The sequence below is a fragment of the Canis lupus genome, chromosome 25 (genome assembly GCF_003254725.2).
Source record: "Canis lupus dingo isolate Sandy chromosome 25, ASM325472v2, whole genome shotgun sequence".
Taxonomy (NCBI): Eukaryota; Metazoa; Chordata; class Mammalia; order Carnivora; family Canidae; genus Canis; species Canis lupus.
In genome coordinates, this window is record NC_064267.1 from 40,215,332 (window position 1) to 40,240,724 (window position 25,393).

The following is a 25,393-nucleotide window of genomic DNA, read 5'->3' on the forward strand; positions in this document are numbered from 1 at the left end:
ATTCAAAGTCAAGTTTAATCTGATGACCCAAATGCAGAACTATTCAGAGATTGCTATGTTACATTTTCCTTAACTGTGTGTCGATGAACTCACCTTTAAAAGATCTCCCTGCACCAACAAAATCCTGTTCAGCTTGGCACTCCCACCTTACAAGTGCTCTCCAGTCAACAAGTAGCTATGGTTTTGTACTACTGCACCAGTGAAGACCCAAAAATGTGATTTTTGTCACCACCAAATATATTTATCATTTGTCTATAAGCTTATAGCAAATTACTGAATAAAACCACTAAATGATCTGCTGCTTTTAACTGTACTGGAGGACAGACTATTTAAAGGGTAAGGGTGGTTTTGATGACAGAGGATCTGTGAGTTTGGATTACAGCCTGTGTTTTCCTTACTGCTGCTGAAATACAACTAAATCATAAAATGTCGACGTACATACCTTTACAGAAATATACCTCCTACAATAAGGTTTAGGTGAGCTACAATATTTATTAATAAAGCTCAAACCCAGCCAAGTAGTTCCTCTTTATCTATGCATTGATGACATCTTTTGTTTGTGTCTTTTGCTTTTGTTTCAGAAAACCTATTCCATCAACTACGAAAGCTGGGGAGTTAGAAAAGATAATAAGTCGCTGTCGGGTGTGCATGAAGAGAAGACAATGAAGAAATAAAACAGAACTGTTCTTTTTTTGTCCTAAATAAGCAAGTTATGATGCAGAATATGCATTTATTTAGGGATTTCCTTTAACCATACAATATGGTTCTGTGATGACTTAGTACAAAGTTTCTATTTGTTTCCCCGCACAACAAAGCATTTGTTTTAAGTCAGTTCTGTGATCCTGGTATCTAAATCTTGTGCTCTTGCAGAGTTTCCCATGGTAAGGCAGCAGACTTTTCAAAAAACACCACTGAAATCATATTCCACTTGTATCCAATTGCATGATCTCAATGGCGATTGTATAAAGTTTGATGCTACAAGTTAAGAGCTATTTGGTCCACTGGATTCCCAAGATTTTGCCCCCTTCTATTCCAGTCTTTGAGACTCAGGGAGGCTAAATTAGTTTAGGATGGTGCCACCACACCCTTTAGTCCCTGGGACTGGAAGGAGATGTTGGGGCAGGTAGAGTAATGGCTCCTCATGAACCAGACTGAACTTTCAGACCTGTTTAGTAACCTAGGGCCTGAGGAAGCCGGAACTGAACTGAGGTTCATGGATATTCTAGCGCTTTTTCAGATGTACCCAAGACTAAGGCCAAAAGGGGGTTTCCCTGAATGGCTTTGTTCATATTTTTTAAAAGATTTTTTGTTTGTCCACTGAATTCCTTTCACCACAGCAATGTAACCTGCTTGCATTCAAATTTTGCCCTTAATGAATTAGTTTTAATAGGATGCTGTTACACACATACTCTAAAATGTATCTAGCTTTTTTTTTTTACCAGTTCACCCACCCAAATAATAAGGACACTACTTACTTGATGTGCACTTTATCCCCATCCCTATAAATGTTGAGAACGCTTAAGACATTTGCTCACTAATCAGGCTCAAACTATTTTTCTTTTGCTGTGACACATTCATACTCCATGTAACCTAGGTATTTCCAGGTTTAGTCCCTATTTCTCTAACTCTTTGTAAAAAATGTGTTTTATATTACATGTTCTCACCAACCATGTTGAAAGAATCGTGTAAAAATCTTAATGTACAAATTGTATAGCTTTGCAGATATAGGTATTAAGACTTGCTTTTCAGTGTGTTGATACATTCCCAAGGTTACTTAATTCAACTAAACAAGCATTTTGTTCAGCACCAAGCCATGCCCCAGGCACGGTGCAAAATTACAGACAGCAAAGGGGAGAAAAAGAGACTAATGTTTCTGATCTGATATCCCAGAATACTAACTTAACTGTTGCCTTAAGACTCCCACATATGTGAGCTGGCTTTTCCCCCCCTTTTCATCCTTTGTCACTGTTCTTATACTCCATCATCATTATTCAGCAGGCCTCAATAAAGGTTTACAAACAAGACTTCTGCCAGGGAAAGCCAGGACATCTAGTTTCTCTTAGGCATCACAGAAGCCAAGGTAGGAACAAAATTAAGAAAACAAAAATCTGCAAGACACTAAGAACCACTTGAACTTGATGGTAGCGCTATTTGGTGGATCTCAGAGGTCAGGTATCCTGAGGCAAAGCTCTGAAGATGTTTCTTGATCCACCCAGGTGGTGTTGGTGGTGCTGATACTTAAATTCAGGTTATTGCTTTTGTCTCTGTGGCTCTGTAGGTGAAGGTGTAACCCCAAAGGCCAGCACAGACTGTGACCATAGTTCACATCCTTCATTGCTCAGGTGACTGCTGTCAAGCCATTTTTACATTTAAACATTATAAAGTGCATTTTACTTAGATTATTTACTTAGACTCACCTAATATAAAGACTTTTTTGCTCTAAGAATATCCTACTGTCCCAGTTGTATAATAATGGCATATAGGGGCTAATGGATGGCCACAAACCCTCGATAGGACAGTAATTTACAAAGTGTGGTCCCTGGACCAGTGGCATCAACAGCCTCTGGGAACTTGCTACAAATGCAAATTTTAGGGCCCACCTCACACTTACAGAATCAGAATCTAGGGGTAAGGCCCAGAAATCTGCATTTTCACAAGCCCTCCAGGTGGTTTCCAACACACTCAAAATTAGGAACTGCTGTAGGCAAACAGCCAAGAACCGATTCTACAGGCAGTTACCAGGTACAGCTGGCTATAATTGCTCATCTGTGCCTCTCTTTAAAGTCCAAAGTCACAAACCACCCTACGGTCATCTAATTTAACTAAAACGTAAAAGCCCTAGAGTGGTGCTAATGCCAAATTACTTACTGGCCTCTGCTTACCCAAGCCTCTGTGTTCTCTTGCCCTGTTAGCAGCGATGAGAAAGACAGGTGATGCTAAAGCCTTACATTCCAATGAAGCCATATTAACAGTTGGTCAGTCATACCTCTAAGACTGAGCCTTAAAACATAGCTCCCATGCATTTCTTTCCAGATGCCTATGAAGAGCTTATATTATGAAGATTTAACTTTGTAGATAAAATGTAAATAACTTGTTTCTTTTCAAATTGGGGCTTCTACTTTGGAATTTCACAGCGTGCTAAAATAATGGATTTCTCAGCGGTCTCTTTTTGCAAGGTAAACATTACTAAGTAACTTATTTATAAAAGTATTACAATAATGCTAAATTTGAAATTTATTGCTAATTTAACTTACAAAGATTTTTCTATGCAGCAAATGTAACTTACTGCAACTAAACTTAATTTAATGTTTACTCTATAACCAAATGAAATATATTTAAAAATATATTGAATATTTTATATTATTATATCCTGACAACATTACAATATTGTAATGTACTAATATTTCTGTAATTATAGCTAAAAGTTATTTTATTGTATTGTCTAAAAATAAAATTTTAAAAAATATATCTGGTCTTATTTTTTTTTCAAAATGGAAATAATTTTTTTTGAATTGTAAAAATATGTGTTTACTGTAAAAACAACAGACAATACAAAAGTTTTGAAGAATATAAAAATTGCCATGATCTGTCACCCTCACCCAAGATATTTAACGTATATGCTCTTCCAGAGTTTTCCTGTGTAAATATGTTTTTAAACAAAAATGGAAATAAAAACATGCTGTTTTGTAACCAGATTTTTTTAACCTAATACTCTATGGATATTTTTTCACATCAATAGACAAGAACTAATCATTATTTATACCACAGTCCACTGCATGGATTTACTATGTTAAGTCAGTGAATCCCCAATTGATGGACACTTTAGTTTTATTATGGACGTATTATACATGTTTCATTTCACATTTTCCAGTTATTTCCTCAAGATCAATCTCTAGAAGGAACATTATAGAATCAGAGGACCCACATGATACTAGGTCTTTGATATACATACAAAAATACAGAAGGTTGTTAGAATTTCCAGCTGTATCAACAATGAAAACACCCATCTCTTTATGCTTTTACCAGTTCTGGATACAGCTGTTCTTTTTTTTTTTTTTTTTTTTTTAAGATTTTATGTATTTTTCTTGAGAGACACAGAGAGAGGCAGACATAGGCAGAGGGAGAAGCAGGCTCCATGCAGGGAGCCCAATGTGGGACTCAATCCCAGGCTCCTCAAAGGGAGCCTGATGCAGGACTTGATACCAGGACCCCCTGGATCACGGGATAATGCCCTGAGCCAAAGGCAGACGCTCAACTGCTGAGCCACCTGGGCATCCCATGGATACAGCTGTTCTTTTACAATTTTGCCTATCCTATTTTAATTTACATTCTGATCACTACATATTTGTGATGCTACATATTTGTCACTTTTAATTAGTATTTGTTTTTATTAGTATATTTTCTTAGGGCTTGTTTTTGTTTTCCTATAAAGGACCTAATCACATCTTTGTTCATTTTCTATTACAGTGTTTAAGAAATTTTTACAAATCAAGAAAATGTATGAATTACAGAAATTATGGGTCGTACATTTTGATAAATGTTTCCCATTTATAATACAAATACTCATTCAAGGAAAAATATTCATAAAATTTTAAATGTAGAGAAATGGTGAAGAGAAATACTTTTAATATACAAAATATTAAATTTTGTAAGTAAGAAACTTTCAGGCTGGGTGGAATGGCAATCAAGATAGTTAAAGGGAAAAAAAAAAGATAGTCAAAGGAAGAAACTGAACAGTGACCCTGGGTAATAGTTCTAAGAAGACAAAGAAAATTGTTGCTCATATAAATGTTTTAGAAATATTTTCAGGGCATCTAGGTGGCTCAGTAGGTTAGGCGTCTGCCTTCAGCTCAGGGCACAATTCCGGGGTCCTGGGATTGAGTCCCGCATCTGGCTCCTTGCTCAGTTGGAGCCTGATTCTCCTTTGCCCTCTGTCTGCCCCTCCCCCTGCTTGTGCTCTCCCTCTCTCTGTGTCAAATAAATAAATAAAATCTTCAAAAGGGCTTATTTTTACTGCCAGCAAGTAGAGGAATGAATGTGGTATTTATAGTTTTTTTTTTCTCTCTACTTACAAGCCTGTTTCTAAAGAAAATTGTGGTCAATCTCTAATGGATTCTCAGCAGCCTACTGCTACTGATGGGGCACTTGCAGAGAACACTAACTGTGCCAGTTCAGTTCACCCTATTCCCAGCTCTGCCTACTGGAAACTGAGCAACAACCAAACACAGCAGAAAAAAATTAATTGATTTGGAATGACCACGCTAAATCTAAACATCCAGATAAATATGACCCTCTCAAGTTGTTTGTAGACTGTGGTTTTTCTAAAAATACTGACATTGCTCAAAACCTTTTTAGAACTATTGCTTTGGAATGGTCAATTACGGTTTATCAGCCAAACCAGGAAAGAGGTCTCATCTCACTCATCACTTTGTAACGCAGACCTACAGCATGCTCAAGGTATTTGGCTCCACAGAAGACATCCAGATGAGACATAGACCTTGGTCTCAAACACAGAACTTAATCTGGCAGCAGAAAATAAGGCAAATACATAAATTAATTATAATATTGGACAGAATGTGGTAAGTGCTTTGACAGACAACAAATAGTGATTCAAAAGTTGGAGGTCTCAGGAAATAATTATGAAAAGAAGGAATATCGTAGGTGGTTCTTTAAGGGCAGTTAGGATTTCAAGAAACAGAAGGTGGCTAGAGGCAGGATGGCATTCCAGGTGGCAGGAATAGTATGGATAAGGGTAAGTAGTTAGGAAAGCATGAAGCAATCTCAGAGAATAATTAGTGAGTGGTCAAGAATATACAGAAAAGAAGAACACATATGGAATACGCAAGAATATATGTATTCTGTGTATGTAAACATCACATATGCACACATACACAAACACAGCAGTAAATAAAGTGGCATTGTATGAGTTAGGGCCATGTTAGGTAGAGTTTCAAATACCAGGTTGAACTTGTATTTCATTGGCTGGTATTAAAGCCAGTGAAGATTCTGACAAGAGTAGAATGATCATATAAATGGTAACCTAGAAGGTCCAGTATTTTATATACTGCTCTTGCCAGGCTATTTCATAATTTCAAGTGACTTTAAAAATTACTGGATTTGGGGACACCTGGGTGGCTCAGCAGCTGAGCTTCTCCTGAGCGTCTGCCTTTGGCTCAGGGCGTGATTCTGGAATTCTGGGATCCAGTCCCACATCGGGCCCCCGCAGGAAGCCTGCTTCTCCCTCTGCCTGTATCTCTGCCTCTCTGTGTGTCTCTCATGAATAAATAAATGAAGTCTTTAAAAAAATTACTGGATTGCTGTTATGGACTTTTGAATTGTAGAGAACTATAAATTATCAATTTCTTTTAAACCTGGGGCTTCAAATTTGGGATGTCACACAATCTGTAAAACTAGGTTCTTTGTGGATCCAATAATAAGAATTAAGAATTAGAGGAGAAAAGCGATTGGAGCTGGGATGGCCAGTTAAAAGGTTATCAGCCCAGATGATGCATAATGATCATCTAAAGCTAAACAAGCAGTGGGAATGGAACAAAGTGGAGAGTTGACATTGAGGTGAGGGAATCTAAGAGATGGGGGGCTTGGGAGACAGTGAAAGAGGACTTCAGAATTTTGAAAGTTGGTGACTAGAAAAATAATCTTGCCATTACCTTATTTTTTTTTTAAGATTTTAGTTATTTATTCACAAGAGACACACACAGAGAGAGGCCAAGACACAGGCAGAGGGAGAAGCAGCCTCCATGCAGGGAGCCCAACGTGGGACTCGATCCCAGGATTCCAGGATCACGCCCTGGGCCAAAGGCAGGCGCTAAACCGCTGAGCCACCGAGGGATCCCCTTGCCATTACTTTAAAACAAAAATCAGGGATCCCTGGGTGGCGCAGCGGTTTGGCGCCTGCCTTTGGCCCAGGGCGCGATCCTGGAGACCCGGGATCGAATCCCACGTCAGGCTCCCGGTGCATGGAGCCTGCTTCTCCCTCTGCCTGTGTCTCTGCCTCTCTCTCTCTCACTGTGTGCCTATCATAAATAAATAAAAAATTAAAAAAAAAATTTTAAAAATAAAAAAAAAAAAAAAAAAAAAAAAAAAAAAAATAAAACAAAAATCAGAAGAAGGTATCTGGACTGGGAAAAGGGAGAAAATTTGAGTTTGAAATCCTGTTGGGGTCAAAACCCCAAAGGAACGCTTATGAAGAATTGACTAGAAGAGTGCGACAAGATGAGACTCAATGGATGTGTTCAATTATTTAGATTTATATGCCACCGTTCCCCCCCGCCCCCCCCCCAAAAAAAGATTTGGAGCAATTATGGGTGCAAAGATAGTCAACGATGGATTGAATCATAAACAGGAATGTCCACATTAATGAGGGAAGAAGGCCCAGCATGACGCTTTATCACAAAAGACAAGGGGGCAGTGTTTCCAGGTAAGGGAGAGAAAAAGGCTTTTTTTTTTCCTTCTTGAAAGTCTACTACCAGTGTCTGGTGATTTCAAGTACCACACTGCCTCCTTTCACAGAACCAAATGATCCAGAAAGATTAAGAGTGATGAGAATTGGGCAGCCTGGGTGGCTCGGGGGGTTAGCGCCGGCTTCGGCCCAGGGCCTTATCCTGGGGACCCTGGATCGAGTCCCACGTCGGGCTCCCTGCATGGAGCCTGCTTCTCCCTCTGCCTCTCTCTCTCTCATTCTGTGTCTCTCATGAATGATAATAAAGAAATAAAATCTAAAATAAATAATTTAAAAAATCTTTGAAAAAAAAAGTGGAAGGGTGCTGGTGCTGGTGGAAGCAGCAGGGCTCTTATTTCTACAAGTTCTGGCCATGGCTGGCTTACCCTGCTTGATTTCTCTGTCTTCCCCGGAAAGGTTGGTCGGGAATGACTCCTCATTCCTAAAACCAACCTATTCTTACAGGAGGATGATTTGTCCCTATTAAATAGAGGGGACTCAGGAGCAGTACTTCTCAAGGGGCCTCTTCCCAAAATTATTTTGGAGAACGGTAACTTCTCCAAACCGACTTCTGGACCAACTTTAGATTCTGGCCAAGTACCTCCTCCTGGGCATGCCCTTGCTCGGCCGTTTGCTAAATCCCAGGCACGCAAAATACCCGGCGATTCGGCCTCGGCCCGGGGTCCGAGCGGGCGAGCGAGGCACGGAGCTTCCCGCGGGAAGCGAGCATCTGGCTGGTGCGATGCAGAGGGCGCTCCCGAAGCTCAACAAGGCTGCTAACCACCGAAAAACCTCGCTCGTTGCCAGCACTCTCCTCGCGACGGATCAGCGGAGCCACCAGGGCAGGGGCCGCTGTCACGGAAGACCTCTTAATAATCAGAGGGCTCCGCGAGCAATCCAAATTGGTGGATGCAGGTGCATCATCACCTGCAAGGGGTGGTGAGATATTCAGAGGGCTCAGGCCACTGGGGCTTTCATGCAGATAGTCCTGAAGAATCGTTATTTTAACCGGCAATCGAAGGTTGACCTTGCAAACACGTGGGTCTTACAGATCACTCACTCTTCCTAAATTGAAGCGTGAACTAAACTCGAACCGTAGACGCACCGCGGACCGCGATCGGCGCAGCTCGCCCTCAACAAAGATGGCCCCGTAGCGCCGTCGCGCGGCCCCCGCTCCCGTGCGTGAGCCTCACGTCCGCCCTTCCCTGTATCACATGACCGCGAACTTGCCTGCGCTACGGCTCCCGGCGAGGGCCAGCCCCGGCCGTTCTCGCGTCTCTCCCGGCCCGCTGCGGGCCGCTCCGGCCGGTGCTTCCCCCGGGCGCCTCGGTGCGCTCGGCCAACGGCCTCCGGGAGCGCCCACCCGAACGCCCGGGAGCCGGAGGGCGGCGGCCGTCGCCGGGGACCCTCCCGCGGGCCCAGCGGTGAGTGCTGATGCCTTCCCGACCCGCGGCCCGGGGCCCGAGCCGTCCTCCGGGGCCTGGCGCGGCGGCCGTGTCCCCGGGCGGACGGAGGGACCCGCGGAGGCCCCGGGCCGACCTTGCTGCCCCCGCGGGCCCCGACCCCCGGGCTCTGGCCTCTTCTCCTCTTCAGGACCTTTGCCGCCGCCTCGGCCCCCGAGGAGAGCAAGGGAGAGCGGCACACGCTCCTGGGGAGCTAGTTTTGGGGCTGGCCTCTCCCTCCTCCTAGTTCGGGGTCTCATTTTGAGCATAAATGTGGATTTCCTGTCTAGAAAATAGTTTGGGCTGGGGGGCGGGCGGGGGGGCTGGGAGACCCAGGGGGCGACCTGGAGCCTGAGCGCGGAGCGTTGCGGGGGGGCCTTCCCTCCTTCCCGGCTGCGCCACCCCCCCCCCCCCCCCCCCGCCCCTTCGGAATGACCTTGCCCCCGACACCTGCCGACGGGACGAGCCGTTTGTTGTTCTCACTTTGTGCAACAGACGCGCTGCACCGGGAAGGCCTTGCTGGAGGCCGGTCGGCCGCCCCCCCCTCCCCCCCAGCGCCCCAGGTCGGGTGGGTTTGCAGGCGCACCTGCTCCCAGGTGTGGATGCTGGAGTCCGTGGCTCCTGGGGTTTCCTTCCAGGAGCTGGGAGGCGGGGGGAGCTCGGGTGCGCGTGCGGAGGAGCTGGAGGAGCTCCTGACCTTCGCCTGCAGGACGAGGCTCCTCGGGTGGTGCAAGGACACCCCGGGCCGCGGCGCCCTAGGGCGCCTGCAGCAAGGGGCGCTCCGTAGGCACCTTTTTTCAATTGCAGCACATCGGAAAGGCTCACCCTGCGCCCTTGGTTGTGCTCAGGCCTCGGATCCCCCGGGAGGCTGGGCCCTGGAGGACCGCAGATGTTCTCTCTCCCTTGTGTGTCCCATTTCGCAGGCGCAGGAGATCCCAGAGGAAAAGCCCTCGTGGAAGTAGATTTGGAAAGGAATTACAACGACCTGGTTGTGCTTTAGTAGAAGTCTTCTCCCCCACGGAATTCAGTTCTGTGTAGGACCCGCTGCCTTGTGGGGTCTCTAACACTTGGGAATTCATTGGTCTTGCTGCTCTTTCCGAGAGGAACTTGTCCGTGCCATCCCTTCCTGTGCGATAGGGCTGCCCCGTTGGAGGATTATCACAAAGTTTAGCACTTGGGCTTTTCTCCCTTCTGGTTGAAACTTGTTTTCTGTGGATTCATGACCTTATTTTAAAATTCATTAATTTGTGGGGTCTTTTTTTTTCTTTCTTTCAAGGTTTTGGTGACTTTTCTTTTCAAAAGTACAGTTAATTCCTGGATTGCTATCCCCTGATTTGCTAATTCACCAAACTTTTTTTTTTTTTTTTTTTAAAGTATAGTTACTTGAAAAGAGAATGGAAACGGGGTGACCTATATAAAAACCTTGAACTAAGATCATGGAATAAGTGGAGTTTTGTTTTGTTTTGTTTTAATAATTGGGGATTTATAAAAACCTTTTGACCCAAACTGTTTCTGTGACTTCCTAGGCCATTTCTCTGGGTTTCAGTGTTCTAATATAGAAAACAAAGTCAGGCTTGAATCATTGAGTCCCAAATTTGGGATCCTTTCCACGAGTGGGATTTGACTTGATTCTAGGTAGTATATGGATGAGGTTTTTTTCTTAAAGTTATGTTTTTGTTACATATATTTATATATGTATGGCATAAGGTGATGATGTAAAGTTTCCTTTTAAAATGCATTAATTTAAGATTTTTAGAAGTTGAGTTAAAAAATTAAGTGTAGGTAAGAGTAAGCATACTCTGTGAATGTGGAAAGAACTATAAAATTGGTAAATTACTGGCGTTTGGGAACAAGTAGGATCATCTGTGACTCTGAGAGCAATTTTGTCTCCTTAATTATATGATGGAGAATTGTGTACTGGTTGCCTAATGGAGTCTAATAACAGAACCTCTGGAATTAATATCTTAACTCCAAATGAGAAGTTTATTTTATGTATTGCCAAAAGATGGTACCAGAAATGCTACAGTCTAATGAGGGAGGGGGAAAAAAATTCCAATCTAATTAGAATAGTACAGTGTTCTGTCTTAGAAAAGTTCCATTTACTTTTTAAAATTTAAGTAGCTCAGGCTAGGAGAATTTGCCTTTTTCTTGAAGTTGTCTTTTCAGCATTCATATGACCTAAATCTGTGATATTTTACAAACAGATTTTCGTAAGACAAAATATTGCAATAGAATGGAATTTTGACACTCATGGGATGTACTGGTGGAAAGTCCATAAGAAGACTGAAAAGCGGTAAATGGAGTGGGGGACAATAGCACATTTGAGGGAGATGATGTTCTGGTTATTTGTGTCCCTTGCTTATTATTATAAAACTTCAATTTGTAACGCCCCAAGGCTAACTATAATTCTTTTGAGATACCTCTTTTCAGTATTATATCCAAATGTAAGATTTTATTGGGCTTCATCTACACACAAGTATTGAAAGAGTTTCTCCTCTAGAAAGAGGCACAAAATAAGAGATTGCCTGTGGGGACCTAGGTGGTTGTAGGATAGGGTCTGGTCAGACACTGTGTTTTCTCTGTATCTTCCTGTGTGCTTTGTACCATGTGCATATATATTACTGGTTCAAATTGAAATACTGAATGAAAGTTATGAATGAAATACATATGAAATTAAATTAAGTATTGAATGAAAATAGTTGAATGAAAATTTAGCCAAAATGTACTTGTTCTTCCTGGATATACATGTATACACATAACTATTAAGATTCTTTCAAACTTAAATATTTTTCATCTGTCACATCTTTTTAAATTCAAATCAGAAATGGTGACAATTCTTTATTTTATCTTGCATTAACGAAACTAATGAATGTGGGATTAAAATTGGTGGTAAGCTTGTTAATTTTTTTCTTCCTGTATTGTACTGATTTCCTAATGTAAGGTGACTTATCATTTAGAGGATTTCCAGCAATGAATACCCAACGTTGGTGTCATGTGGATTCTCAGTTAGCTCCTGTTTTCTCCCCTAGGGACAAAAGTGGCTCTAAATCCAGCACAGGCACATTGAAGCGAGTTAAAGGATTTAATATGAAGCACAGAAGCAGATAGTGCCAAATAGCCCGCAGTAGCTGGTACACATTTGTGAGTAAAAATTTGTCTTTTGGCTCTATTTTCTTAGTCTTTAAGCCATCTGCATGCCAGATCCCTAAAATTCACACATTTTGGTAAAGAATAAAGGAAGCAATTTAGCAGTCATAATTAACCAGTTGTCAGGGTTTAGCACTCTGAGCAACCTCCAGAAACTCTCCTAAGCATCTTATTGAGGTAGTTCAAGTGTCATAATACATCTCTGACATGGAGTTTAGGAAATATCCCTCGTATGACTCACCTTTATGTCCTCTTTAATTTTTATTGCCCTTGATTTATGTATAATATCTTTTGCTGAAAATTCAGTGTAATTTGGCTTTTGAAGTCATTTCCTTTTAAGGAAACCATTACTTGTACATCAATTTTTAGGCTACGTCATATGCATTTACTTCTGCCCTTGACATTCTCCTCATGATTTCTTCATCTGTATTTTACTTAAGCCTTAAAAAGGAGAGAACTTTCTTTCAAAATACAATGATTAAAGGAATCTATGGCAAAATGTTTTTTAAAATCTGACTTCACATTTTTATATACATTTGATTAGCTTTATCCTTTTTGCAGAATCATAAAATAGTGACTGTGCATAAAATCATCTTTATGATTTTTGAGGTATAGAATAACTGTTTAGGAGAAATTTGAAAATTGGTTTTGTAGATCAAGTCTTAGTAAATAATTTTAAGTAGATGTTTGCTTTAATTCATGGTTTTTTAAATAAAATGAATTGTTGAAATACTGATTTTTTTTTTTTTATTCTTTCTTTTTTACAGCTGGAAAAGCAGTGTCCGTGTTGTTATGTATACCTCCAAAAAAGTTCAGATTTGTAGGGGAATTGTTGTATAAAGTAAACTGAACTACAGGGTAGCAGTATTTTAATAGCTATTCTAGACGTGTTTTTACTGTATTAAAAATGAGTGAAAGAACAAGCAGTGACACACCACTAGGAAGGTCAGTGACATTTTATTCAGTTGAGCTGGTATTGTAGGCTTGAGAGAGAGTGGCACCATTAGGCTGACAATGCTCTTTCACACTTCAATCAGCATTTTGTATTTTGGGGTAACTTTCTTCTACATTTTCCTGAAGCATGAATCCTCTAATTTAGGAGGTTATTCAATGCATTTGTACTATTTCCCCTTAAAGGGATGTCATGCTTTTTAAAAATATACATGTAAAGATGATATTAAATATAAATTAATGGGAAGCTTTTAATCCCACACAGGAATACATAAATGAAGGATTTATTACTGCATATTATTCTATATTTGGTATTCATTGTATCTCAGTCACCAGGTATACATTCCATTAGAGAAGTTTTAACTTGTATCTTGTGATTTTTCTGGGGACTACATTATTTTTAAAATAAATTTAGAATTAGCCTTATTTACTTTTTGAATCTGATTTTCATCATTAAAAGGCTTTATTTTCTTCATGCATGACAGCAATTCCTAATTTCATTTTTATAAAATCCTAGCAGCTTTTCCCTCAAATTATTGACTAGAAAATTTTAATTTAAGTTTTATTTTAGGCATCTTTTTAATTATAAGCAGCATATCTGCATATCTGCATATCTCTGCATATCTATGCAGAGAGAGAGAGTGTGTCTGTCCACATTTGTTTTGTGGTGATACAATAACTTTAAGATTTGCTCCTAACCAGGGTCCTCAGGATGCAATTTCACCTGATAAGTGAGAAGGCTTATGTTAAGAAAAACATTTTCTTCATTTTTTTTTACTTTTCCTTCATACGTATTCAGTACTCACAAATGAGAAGTCTCCTCTTGCTCTTCCTACAAGGTAGTGTCTAACTTCACTCCGTAAAGAAGACTGACATTTTAACACTTAGTTATCCCTGTCTTTAAATTTTTGCCCACAGAGTGAGTGGGGCAGCATTTCCTTCTCCCACTGCTGCTGAGATGGCGGAAATTAGTCGAATTCAGTATGAAATGGAATACACCGAAGGTATTAGTCAGCAGATGAGGGTCCCGGAGAAATTAAAGGTAGCACCACCAAATGCTGACCTGGAACAAGGATTCCAAGAAGGAGTTCCAAATGCTAGTGTCATTATGCAGGTGCCAGAGAGGATTGTTGTAGCAGGTATTTTACATTTATTTATCAAGATCTTTGTTTTATATGATTTTATGAAAACTTCTGGTTTTTCAAAATATTGTTTAGAAAAGGGGATGGTAACTACAACCGCATTTTTTTCAAAATTTTTATTATAAGGTCTGAAATTTCAAACCGTATTTTTTAATAATTCAACTAATGGAGACATAACTTACATACATAAGATATGTGTAATTTTTAAGTGTGAGGAGATTTGACAAATGTATACACTCCTGTGACCTTCCACCACAGTCTCAATACAGGACATTTTCATAACCCTGCAAGGGAAGTTCCCTTGTGCCCCATCTCATTTAGTTCCTCCCCCCCCCCAACCCCCGATTCCACATAACCATTATCTCCTTTGTGGAACCAGAGACTAGATTCGTCTTTTCTAGAGTTTCATACAAATGGGTTGATACAGTATTCAGTCTTGGGCCTGGCTTTTGCTTAGAGTAATGTTTTTGAAATTCTTTCATATTCTTGTATCAGTTGTTCACTCCATTTTATTGCTGAGTTGTATTCCACCCTGTGAATATACCACAATTTGTGTATCCACTTACCCACTTATGGAGATCCGGGTTTCCTGTTTGGGGCTGTTAGGAATAAAGCTACTCTGAATATTCATGTACAAGCTTTTGTAAGGACGTGTGTTTTCCTGTTTCTAGGAATAGAATTGTTAGGTTATACCGTAAATTGTGTTTAACTTTATGAAAAACTGTCAAGCTGTTTTTGAGATTGATTGTACCCTCTTTGTTCCCATCTGTGATGTATGGGAGTTTCCACTGCTCCACATCCTTGCCAACACTTTGTATTGTCAGTCTTTAATTTTAGTCATCCTAGAGGGTGTGTAGTGGCAGATACATTTTCATAAAACTGCTATCTTTTTAAAACTTCCCTCCTTTCCTTTTTATACTCCTAGGAAATAATGAAGACATTCCATTTTCAAGACCTGCAGATCTTGACCTTATTCAGTCAACTCCCTTTAAACCTCTGGCACTAAAAACACCACCTCGTGTACTTACATTAAGTGAAAGACCACTAGATTTTCTGGATTTAGAAAGACCTCCTCCAACCCCTCAAAATGAAGAAGTAAGTAGAGTTGTTGTTGTTGTTTTTTGTTTTTTGTTTTTTTTTTTTAAGATTTATTTATTCATGAGAGACACACAGAGAAAGAGAGAGGCAGAGACAGAGGCTCCATGCAGGGAGGGCCTGATGTGGGACTCGATCCTGGGTCTCCAGGATCACACCCTGGGCCGAAGGCAGCACTAAACTGCTGAGCCATCCGGGCTGCCCATAAGTAGAGTTTTAACATCAACTGAATTTGAAATAATAAGGACAAAAACAAGAAGTAAAGAGGATCGAAGGCTGTAAATCCTGTCATTAGTGTGTAATGAAAGCCTTCCGCATAGACCATTGGTTACTATAAATTCTGATATGTAGATACTCCAAATAAGATATTATGCTGTTTTTTTAAAATCTAAATGTTATGTTTCAGAAAACAGAAATGTTGGGGAAATCATTATCATTCATGTGATCTAGAAGGAAGAGCTTTTATGGCTAGGGGTTATACCTTAAGCAATACTGAAAAAGTTGGAAAATGAATGCAGCACTTTATTACAAAAAAAATCTGGCAGATAAGACAAAGAAAGCACTTTTTTTTTCCTCGATACTACCTATTCTCCTTGCTTGCTAAGAAGTCTCTGCTGAGTTAATATACTTTATAACATTAATAGCTCTGACCTCGATATTAAAAGAAGGACTAATAAGTATTCATAGCAAAGTTCAGATCTTGCCTCTCCCAAGCAGGGCCAATCTTGTAAAATTCTTCTGTGATGATACTTAAAGTTACAGCTTTTACACTTAGCTTCTGAACTTCTGTGTTGTTATGAAGCTAGTGTAAGACAGTGTGCAGACATGCGTTTTTATTGATAGTGGAACTGCCGGTGTGTCCTTGTTCATGTTGGTCCTTTCAAACGAGGGTGAAGTGTCCATATAATCCAAGGGAGTGCAGTTTCCTAGTACTGGGGTTAGCCTTTTCTTGGTTGGAAGTTTCTGCTGACGTAACTGAGACATTCTAGATATTCTCTTGGTGAAAAGCACTAAATGTGAGTGTTCACCTGGTGAAAAGCACTGAGGTGCTTATGGGACTGTATTTATTTAACAAACATTCTTTGAGCTTTTGTGTAAGACCTTGTATGGTGAGATAGAGTTCCTGCATGGTGGCATGAGCGTGGGAGAAACGCCAGCACACATAAAAGATACGAAGTTCTTAATTGCAAAGAATAATGAAAGGTAGGAGTATCATTATGTGAGATGAAAGGTATCACAGTATGCTTTCAGTTAAAGGTCCTGTTTCCTAGCCCTCCAGAAGTTCCCAGTGGAAGTTGCTGCTGTGGATGATAACATCTTAGAGTGAGGATTCCACCAGGAGAGAAACCCTCCCTCTAATATTCTTCGAGTTTTGTTTTTCTTTTGATCTTTCTGCTCCCACCATTTTAGATACTTACTGCCTACTTGGTGAGAGTAACTGATTGAAAACAAGTCAGGCACTTTCCTGAGTCATTACTTTTAAGGAAAAAAGCTTACCAGGATTAGCCTTAGTGGACCTATGGGGTTTACTCCTGCAGTAGTAGGAGTACATTTAGTCAAATGTCAAAATGCCCAAAGTATATAGCACTAGAGTGAAAAACTTAGGCTGAGAATGAGACCTAATTTTGAAGGCCTACTTTGCTACTTACTAACAACATAACCTTGGGTAACTTATTGGACAATTTCAGGGCTCATCTCTAAAAGAAAGGTAAGAATAATGCCAAGTGCTTAAGATTATTGTGAGAACTACCTATAATAATGCATGTAGTGTGTTCAGCACATGTTCTAATTTATATTAAAAGCTTGTATGTTTACATATTATTGTTATAAAAGTTAAGATTCTATAACAGAAGCCAAATCCTGAGTTGCAGGGGTGGGGTTTCAAAGATTAGTACCAGCTGCCTATTGAAAGGAAAGCAAAGGTGATGATCTGTGGTTCAAGTCCATGGAGGGGGTCAGCCCTCAGGACCTCTTGACTAGAGGAGAAAGGAAAAAGAACCAGAGTTCTAGTAGCTTTTAGAAGATGGCTTGAAAGAGGAGAGCAGGAAGGCTCTGAGTGCTGTATTGATTCATTCAGATGCTAGTCAGAACCTATCAAGTGAGATTCTCTGAATCATTGACTCTGTAGTAGTCATTTTATAGCATATGCCACTGTTTCTCAGCCTTGGCACTGTTGATGTTTTGGACTGGATAATTCTTTGTTGTGGTGAGGGCTATCCTTTTACACTATAGAATGTTTAACAGCATTCTTGATCTTTGTGTACTAGATGCCAGTGGAATCCTCCAAATCATGAAAATCAAAAATGTCTCTAATAGCTAAAAAAGGTGGAAACAACCCCCGTGTCCACCAACTGAAGAATAGATACACCTAATGTGGCATGTCCATACTGGAATATTAGTCAGCCATAATAAGGAATGAAGTACTTACACATTATACAACACAGATGAACCTTGAAAACTTTATGCTACATCAAAGAAGCCAGACAGAAAAGGCCATATATATATATATATATGATTCTGCCTACATGAAATGTCCAGAACAGGCAAATCCTCAGACACAGAGAGCAGATTGGTGGTTGCCAGTGGATTGAGGAAAAGGGGCAGTGGGAATGGCTGCTTAATTATTATAGGATTTCCTTTTGGGGTACCTAGTTCCTACGTGGAACTAGGTAGTGGTATTAGTTGCACGTTATGAATGCATTAAATACACTGCATTGTATAATAGTTTAAATGGTGAATTTTATGGTATGTGTAGCTGGTCACAATAAAAAGAAAGGAAAAATTCTCTCCAGTCATTGCCAGATGTCCCCTTGAGAGCAAAATCACCCCAGTTGGGAACCCCTGGCCTATGACAAGAAAGGAGACTATAGGAAGGTGGCTTATGAAGAAGTCTGTAGAAATTGTTGTCTAAAAGGAATAAGTTTACAGAAGATAACTGCGCTTGAATTCCTAAGCTGGCTTGAAGAATCCAAGGATACCCTTGGTAGAGGGCTTAAAGCATGAAACGGATAATCCCCTCGCATAGACAGGGTTTATAAAATCTGGAGGGTTAGCTGGTAGAGAGGAAGTCATGAGCCCTTTCAACATACCTAATCTGTACTTGGGAGGCAACTCTAGGACATGACCATTGCTTTGATGATTCTACCTGCAAGAAACTAATAAAGCAACGGAGCAATAAACTGTCTGATCTGGGTAGGAAACCACAAAATCACCAAATCATGACAGTTCTTAGGGTTCTTTGCATTGATTAGGCAGTATAAATGAGGAGGGAGGAATTTTAAGCCAGTTGTCAGACACAGAAGCCCCTGTGACGTAACCTGCAGGAAGTTACCTGAAGCTGGGATACTTTCTCAACTTCAGGACTGAATTTTTAAATGGGTAATCAGTGCTGATTGGTTTGCAATGACTTAAAAATCTTGAATTGTCAACTAGATTTCAGTAAAGCTGGGTAAAAAAGTAATTTAAAAAAAAAAAAAAAAACCTTCAATTGAGAAAACCACCACCATGACTGAACTAAGGGTAGAAATTTTTAAGAGTGTCCTTATCACTTCAGGCAGTGTCCATGCACTTCAGCATTACAGGATGCAAGTTGGTCATATTAGAAGGCATGATAGATGTATGCTTTTGTCTGAAATTGCTTTCCCCCCTAGTATGGCAGCAATATTAAGTTTAGTGTTCCTGGTAAGTTACCCTTGAATCAGATTTCAAATGGTGAGATAACAGACTTCGGATCCTCTAGTTTCCAGGCTGTGTTGAAATCATAGACAGAATCTGCCTTTTCCTGTCACTTCCTGTCCTGCTTAATCTTAGTTCTCACAACACACCAGCAGGAATGGTTCTGATTTCGTAGAAAATTCACCTTGATCCTTGAAACATGGAAGAGCTGTTCTCTAGGGAAAGTAAGCACAGCTGTGTGGTAGGTAGGAAGGCAGGTATCAGGGGGATTCTCACAAATCAACCCAGTATTCTCTGAATCAAGTGTACTGGATTGTAGAGGTGTTAAGTTACATACAACTTAACAATATAAATAGTTAGATATGCATATATCACTTATAGATGTATAATATGTATGCATATATAACTATATTAAATTATATATAACTTAATACACACACGTGTGTGTATATGTGTGTGTATATATATGTGTGTGTATATGTGTGTGTGTGTATAATATATATATATATATATATATATATATATATATATATATAGCTTTAAGGTAATTTTTATTTTTGGTTTAACTGTAAAGAGTTCTTGCAGTGGGCTCCAAACTGACTCCTTTTCTGTTTTTAGAAATGTTCTTTTCTTTTGTTCATAACCCATAACCAAATCTAAACCATACTCTGAAATTATATGCTGCATAATGTGGTTTTAAGTTTTGTTGTCATGAAGTTCGGATTTATTATCCACTGAAGGTGCTTGTAACTTGATGATCTACTCAAGTTTTAAAAAAAATCATTACTAAATACCGTTGTTTTTTTAATTTTTAAACATTTTTTATTGGAGTTCAATTTGCCAACATATAGCATAACACCCAGCGCTCATCCCACCAAGTGTTTTTTTTTTAATCTTTAAATTTCAAGTCCCTTGGTTAACATACCAATTGTCCTTTACAGTAGTGTTTACTTTTTTTGTCTTTAAACCATGAAGTTCGGGATCCCTGGGTGGCGCAGTGGTTTAGCGCCTGCCTTTGGCCCAGGGCGCAATCCTGGAGACCCGGGATCGAATCCCACGTCAGGCTCCCGGTGCATGGAGCCTGCTTCTCCCTCTGCCTGTGTCTCTGCCTCTCTCTCTCTCTCTCTGTGACTATCATAAATAAATAAAAATTAAAAAAAATAAAAAATAAAAAAAATAAACCATGAAGTTGCCATGGCTGTTTCTAGTTAAAAGCCAAAAAACAGAAACCACCTAAACAAACAGGAAAGTTAGTGATTACCATTGTTCTATTGCTCTGTAATAAACCACCTTAAGTGTCTTAAAAAGAAAAAACTAACATTTCATTTTGATCATGGACATGGATTCTGTGTGTAAAGGCTTTGCAGCAGGCATAATGGGGAAAGCTTTTTTCTGTTTTACAATATCTGGGTCTAAGGTAGGGATGACTCTACAGCTTGAGTCTACAATCATCTGACAGCTTCCTCACATGTCTGTGATGCTGGCTGTTATCTGGGGACCTCAGCTATGCTGGTTGTTGGTAGGTGCACCTACACATGACCTTTCCATGTGACTCGTGGGCATCTTCACATCACGATGCTGTTGTTCCAAACATGAACAGTTTAGGGAAGAGAGGCAGAAGGCTTATTGTTGTTTATGACCTAGTCTCAGAAGTCACATTGCATCATCTCTACAGCAGTCACCAGCCCACCCAATTTCAAAAGATGAAAACATAAATCCTGTCTTTTAATGGAGAAGGTCAGTGACACATTCTGTAAGAGCATGTGGGATGGGAGATTGTGGCTATTTCTGGAATGCTAAAACCTTTAAGCCAGTACCAAGTCTTTTTTGGTCTAGTTTTCAAATATCCAACCGAATCTGAATTTGTTTTAACCCCAGAAGCCTGGAACATTAGTTTATAATATAAATGCATCCCTATGATATACATACCTTTAAAAAAAATGTTGTAAATTGTTCTTAGCTAATATAAGTATATTATATAAATTTCAATAAATAAAAATATAATTGTACCAAGTAAGATTGATATTTAAATAGAAACCAGAAATAATTCTTTTAACAAGGTAAAGAAGCTTTTGTAAATTTATGTGCATCATAATAAGTAGGGTTTTTTTTAACCTGTCTTTAATACTCATGCCTGGCAGCAATTCTTGGTTATGTTCTTTGTAAATTTTCTGAATAGCCTTGGATTAAGGTTTTTTTGATACTAAGTAGCTACTAGGCTACTAAGAATATTTTCTATTCCTCTCCCTTTCTTTGTGCCTCACAGATCCGTGCAGTTGGCAGGCTAAAAAGAGAGCGCTCTATGAGTGAAAATGCTGTTCGCCAAAACGGACAGCTGGTCAGAGCTGACTCCATGTGAGTAGAACCACTGAGCAATGTATCTCCTTCATAAGTTTTCTCCGTATATTCTCCCATCTTTTTCTAAGTAATTATATTCTTTTTTTTAACTCCCAAATATTAAAAAAAAGAAGTACATGTTTTGTGCCTAACAACCAGACAAAAAAGTAAATAATTTGCTTTTGTTTGAAATCTGTTTTACATTTACATCAATTTTACATTTTTGCAGTTATTTTTATAGCCTTAAAATATGTTGTGAGAACTTTCCAGTAGCATTATCCTCTCGTATGTATATGACAGGATTCTAGGAGTATGATTTCCTTATGTTGGGAATTACTTATCAAGTATACTTAAGAGAGTTTGATAAATATAAGTGCTCAATCCTGTGCAGCCTTCAGAAAAAAGAAAAGGAAAACATTTTAAGCAAATGTCTTTATTTTTAAGTTACTCATTTTGTCATAAAATTGTGAACTAGCCCTTCCAGCTCCACTTCTAATGAACCATGGTAAACAATGTAGCATAGGCGAGTGGAATTGTTTTACTTTCTTGGATTATTGTTTAGCTCTCTGCCTACTGAGTCATTATTAGATCCATTCATTTGCCAGAAATATAAGTATGTTGTTTAAAGGGCTGTTTGTGTAAACTTTTCTTTTAAATTTGGGTATATTATCATACTCTGATCTTAGAGCTACCCCACTATAAGAAGTTTTAGATCAGGCCGGTGTTTTTTGTTGTTTCATTAAAACTAATGTTTTTTTTTTTTTTTTTAAACTAATGGGTTTTTACAGATAAAATGTCCCTTTTAAATCTGTTCAGAATTTTAAGTCTCAGATCCATTGGTGATTGTGGCTTTTTTAAATAGATGATTTGGATTGTTTATGTAAAATAGTATATCTTCCTCATTACATTTTTGGTCACTCTTCGTGAACTCATACATCATGAACCATATTTGATGCCAAGCATCATGTTAGCTTCTCTGGAAACCACAACTCTCTCAGAGTTTGAAAATCTAGATAAAAGCAAAACACTTACATGTATATACAAATAAAGTAGAACACAGTACAATGTACCATCGGTGTTAAACCATATCAAGTTCTAGTTTGGACCAGACTGAAGAATATAGGGATGCAGGTGGGGCTTTGATAGGATTAGGCTGTCTCTTGTGGTAGATGCAGAGGAGGACTGTAACTGCTCTGATTTCTTGGAAAATCTTGAAATGTTTCCTAAAGTAGTTACAGTTATTCTGAAGGGGTATATAGGAAGATAGTTAGTGAAAATGAATATATACCTCCTTCAGGAAATACTTGGAAAGTTCAACTATTAAAATGAAAATTTTTATGGTAATTATGTTTCCCTGAAGATACCTTGTTGGCAGTGATGTCAGCTGGTCTATGAAATTCATTTTTCTAGGATATTTTCAGATACGTTATACAAACGGTAAAAAGATTACACAGTTGATGGTTAAGGTAGCTTCTTGATATTTAGTATCAGAAGTGATTAAGCGTGATTAAGCATAAAACACCTAAGGATTTTTGCTATTTTCCGTTTGTAATATTTTTCAAGGCAGCAAAGGTTTCTAATAAGCTTTTCTGTTAAATGAAGGTGTTGCTTAATATTTAGGTCTCTTTGAAATTTGAAATTTCACAATAGTGAGATAAACAGGACTATTTTAGTATAGCATCAGTCTTATTCTTTTTCTCACAAAGTAAGTAACTATTGATAGCTGAGTTTAGTTGGAGAGAAAGGAAACAGCTTTACTAGGTTTGAAAACCAGCCTAGGGAGGTAGGATTTAGAGTAGATGATTAGTTCATAGGCATTTTGCAGTTACCAATAACTTAAGCTCCTTATAACAGAGAAGATTAACAGAGTTAACTAATGTTTGTTTCTCTTTCTGTTTAAGTTGCCTTACTGGCACTTTCTAGATGTTTAATAAACCTGAAAATCTCATGTTTTAATTTTAGGTGGTAAAAATAAAATGCGTATTTAACTATACATTTCATAGTACAATTCTTATATTACCGTTCTTACATTAATCATACTTTTTTGTTATGGTAGTTAATGTATCTTACTGTGTCATGGTAAGATACTTAACCATCTTTTTGTTAATAATATAACCTTGCTTTTTCTTCCTCTACCGTTATTAATTTTAAAATGTATAATTGGATTCATCTGTAAGGCTCTACCTGTATTAACTTTAGGAATCTTATAGAATGAACATTATTAGATATTTAGTGTTGGTAATGTAGTAAGGAAGATAAAATAACTATATTTAACTTCTAAAGTAATTATTAAGCTTTTGCTGTCTTTACCTATTTTAGTCTCTTCTTTGTAATGTAGAATTATGTGTCATTGTGCATGAACACTTGCCTGCCTCCATTTTATTCCTTGGCTTTAGGAGTAAAAGTACATATAGACATAAGAGCAGGAACACTGGCCTTTGTTTTCTTAATTATTTTCAAGAGATAGTAGGATTGATCATTGCCAGCTATTGACACAAAAATGACTTCTGACCAGTAGACTTGTATCTAGCTTTTTCTTTCTGTTATAAAAGCTGAATATGTAAAAGAAGCATAATTATTATTTAAGGTGGCACAGATCAGATTCTGCCCCAAGAAATAAAATTTCAAGGTTCCAGGCATCGTTTTCTGCACCGGAGTACACGTAAGATTTTATCTGCTCTGCTTTTCACAACTAGGAGTTGTTTAAGTTTTACAGCCTTTTGTTATACTAATATTTCACCAAGTAATTATCATCATATGATACCCTAGTGCTCTTACTGTTTGGCTTTTCAGTACCTGGGTTTTTAGGACTTCTCAAGTTGTCATCATGCACTTTGTTGAGAATAAAAAAAAAAAAAAAAGACAACTGGGCCAATTAAGGAAATGATGTATGATTTGGAGTGTAATGGTGAAAGTAAAATGGAATAATTTGCACAAAAAAAAACCCAAGCATATTTTCTTATTTTATTTTGCTTTGGTTGGCATATTAGTTCTCTGTAGATTCAACTTAACCAGGTTTGGTGATCCCAGTCCTTCTTTTATTTTATTTTATTTTATTTATTTATTTTTTTTTTGACTTTTACATTCTCTTCTTTTATTTTAGTACACTGTCTTTGCTTGCCCTGTTTTTATACAGAAGGAGAATGGGGTCAAAGAGTGATTTGTCATTTAAAGTTTTTTTTTTTTCCATAGATTAAAATAATGCTTAGAAGAATGTTTTGAGATCATTTAAACCCACTCTTTCTGTATATGTGACAGACGATGGGGGAGTGACCTTCGTCTCGTGGGAATATTTTAGTGTGCAGTATAGGAATTCAACAGCCAATGCAGTTCTTAAGCCACAGAAGTTACTGTGATAGCTGACGGCTTTTCTCTTATTCTAGTTCTTTTATTATGCTTCTGGGAACCAGGAATATTGCCTTAGACAGTGGCAACAAGTTAAATTTTCTCTCTTTTTAAAATTTCAAGAGAAGTGGTGCAAAATTTGTGTTTCCTTTAAATTTTTCTCCCCCTTTTCACAATTTCACTTTTACTGTTTTTTGGAAGAGGTTGGAGCCTCACCAAAGAGATTATACCCTCACAGTTTGAGAAACATTGTTCCTGGGAAAACTCATGGGGAAAGAGGTACTTTACTTTGGACTGCTCTTTTAATAACGAGTTATGCCAAATTTTCATTTAAATTTTAGTTCTGACATTGGCTAGTGTTGTTCACTTAACATTCGTGCAGTAAGATTTCATATAGGCATGAAATAAATCCATTACTGATGAAATGATATGTAAACATTAGTGCTTTCTTCAAAATTCCTAATCTTTTGTAAAAGAAAAAGTTGAGATTTTGCTGTTTTATATACTGTGATATATTTATTATCAAAGTACATTTCTATTAAATTACTAATACAACATTTGCTTAAATAATCCAAGTGCCTTGGCAATATGTTTACTTTCTTGCTTTTCATAATAGTTCACTTGTCAAAAGAAAGTCAGTACACCTTGGTTGGCTGGATGACTGGACAGAGATGAAAATCCTAAAAGCACTGTTTCCCTCCATAGCTGATGCCCATGGTGGACATTCCAGCTAGCATCAGGCTGATTGTTAAAATGGGCTTACTATTTTTTGTTCTTAAATTTGTTTATTTGTGTTTAAA

At 38.6% G+C, this 25,393-nt stretch overlaps 2 protein-coding genes across 18 annotated transcripts in view; both read left to right on the top strand.

Moving 5' to 3' along the window:
- Positions 1 to 3,690, top strand: part of COL4A3 (collagen type IV alpha 3 chain) — a 130,473-nt gene extending 126,783 nt beyond the window's left edge. The window contains 1 exon segment of the mRNA XM_025463271.3: positions 582 to 3,690. Coding sequence (XP_025319056.3) covers positions 582 to 666 — 85 coding nt within the window. The 3' untranslated portion in view covers positions 667 to 3,690.
- Positions 3,691 to 8,713: 5,023 nt separating this feature from the next.
- Positions 8,714 to 25,393, top strand: part of MFF (mitochondrial fission factor) — a 30,386-nt gene continuing 13,706 nt past the window's right edge. For 2 of the 17 annotated variants that reach the window (XM_025463282.3, XM_025463284.3), the window contains exons 1-7: positions 8,720 to 8,883; positions 11,931 to 12,042; positions 12,816 to 12,993; positions 13,918 to 14,138; positions 15,067 to 15,236; positions 21,178 to 21,266; positions 23,836 to 23,910. In XM_025463282.3, the coding sequence (XP_025319067.1) occupies positions 12,956 to 12,993; positions 13,918 to 14,138; positions 15,067 to 15,236; positions 21,178 to 21,266; positions 23,836 to 23,910 (593 nt within the window). In that variant the 5' untranslated portion in view covers positions 8,720 to 8,883; positions 11,931 to 12,042; positions 12,816 to 12,955. Of the gene's footprint in view, positions 8,884 to 11,174; positions 11,195 to 11,930; positions 12,043 to 12,815; positions 12,994 to 13,917; positions 14,139 to 15,066; positions 15,237 to 21,177; positions 21,267 to 23,835; positions 23,911 to 24,794; positions 24,873 to 25,393 lie in introns of those variants that run through there. The other 15 variants (XM_025463280.3, XM_049101456.1, XM_049101454.1 and 12 more) reach the window with 14 other exon arrangements.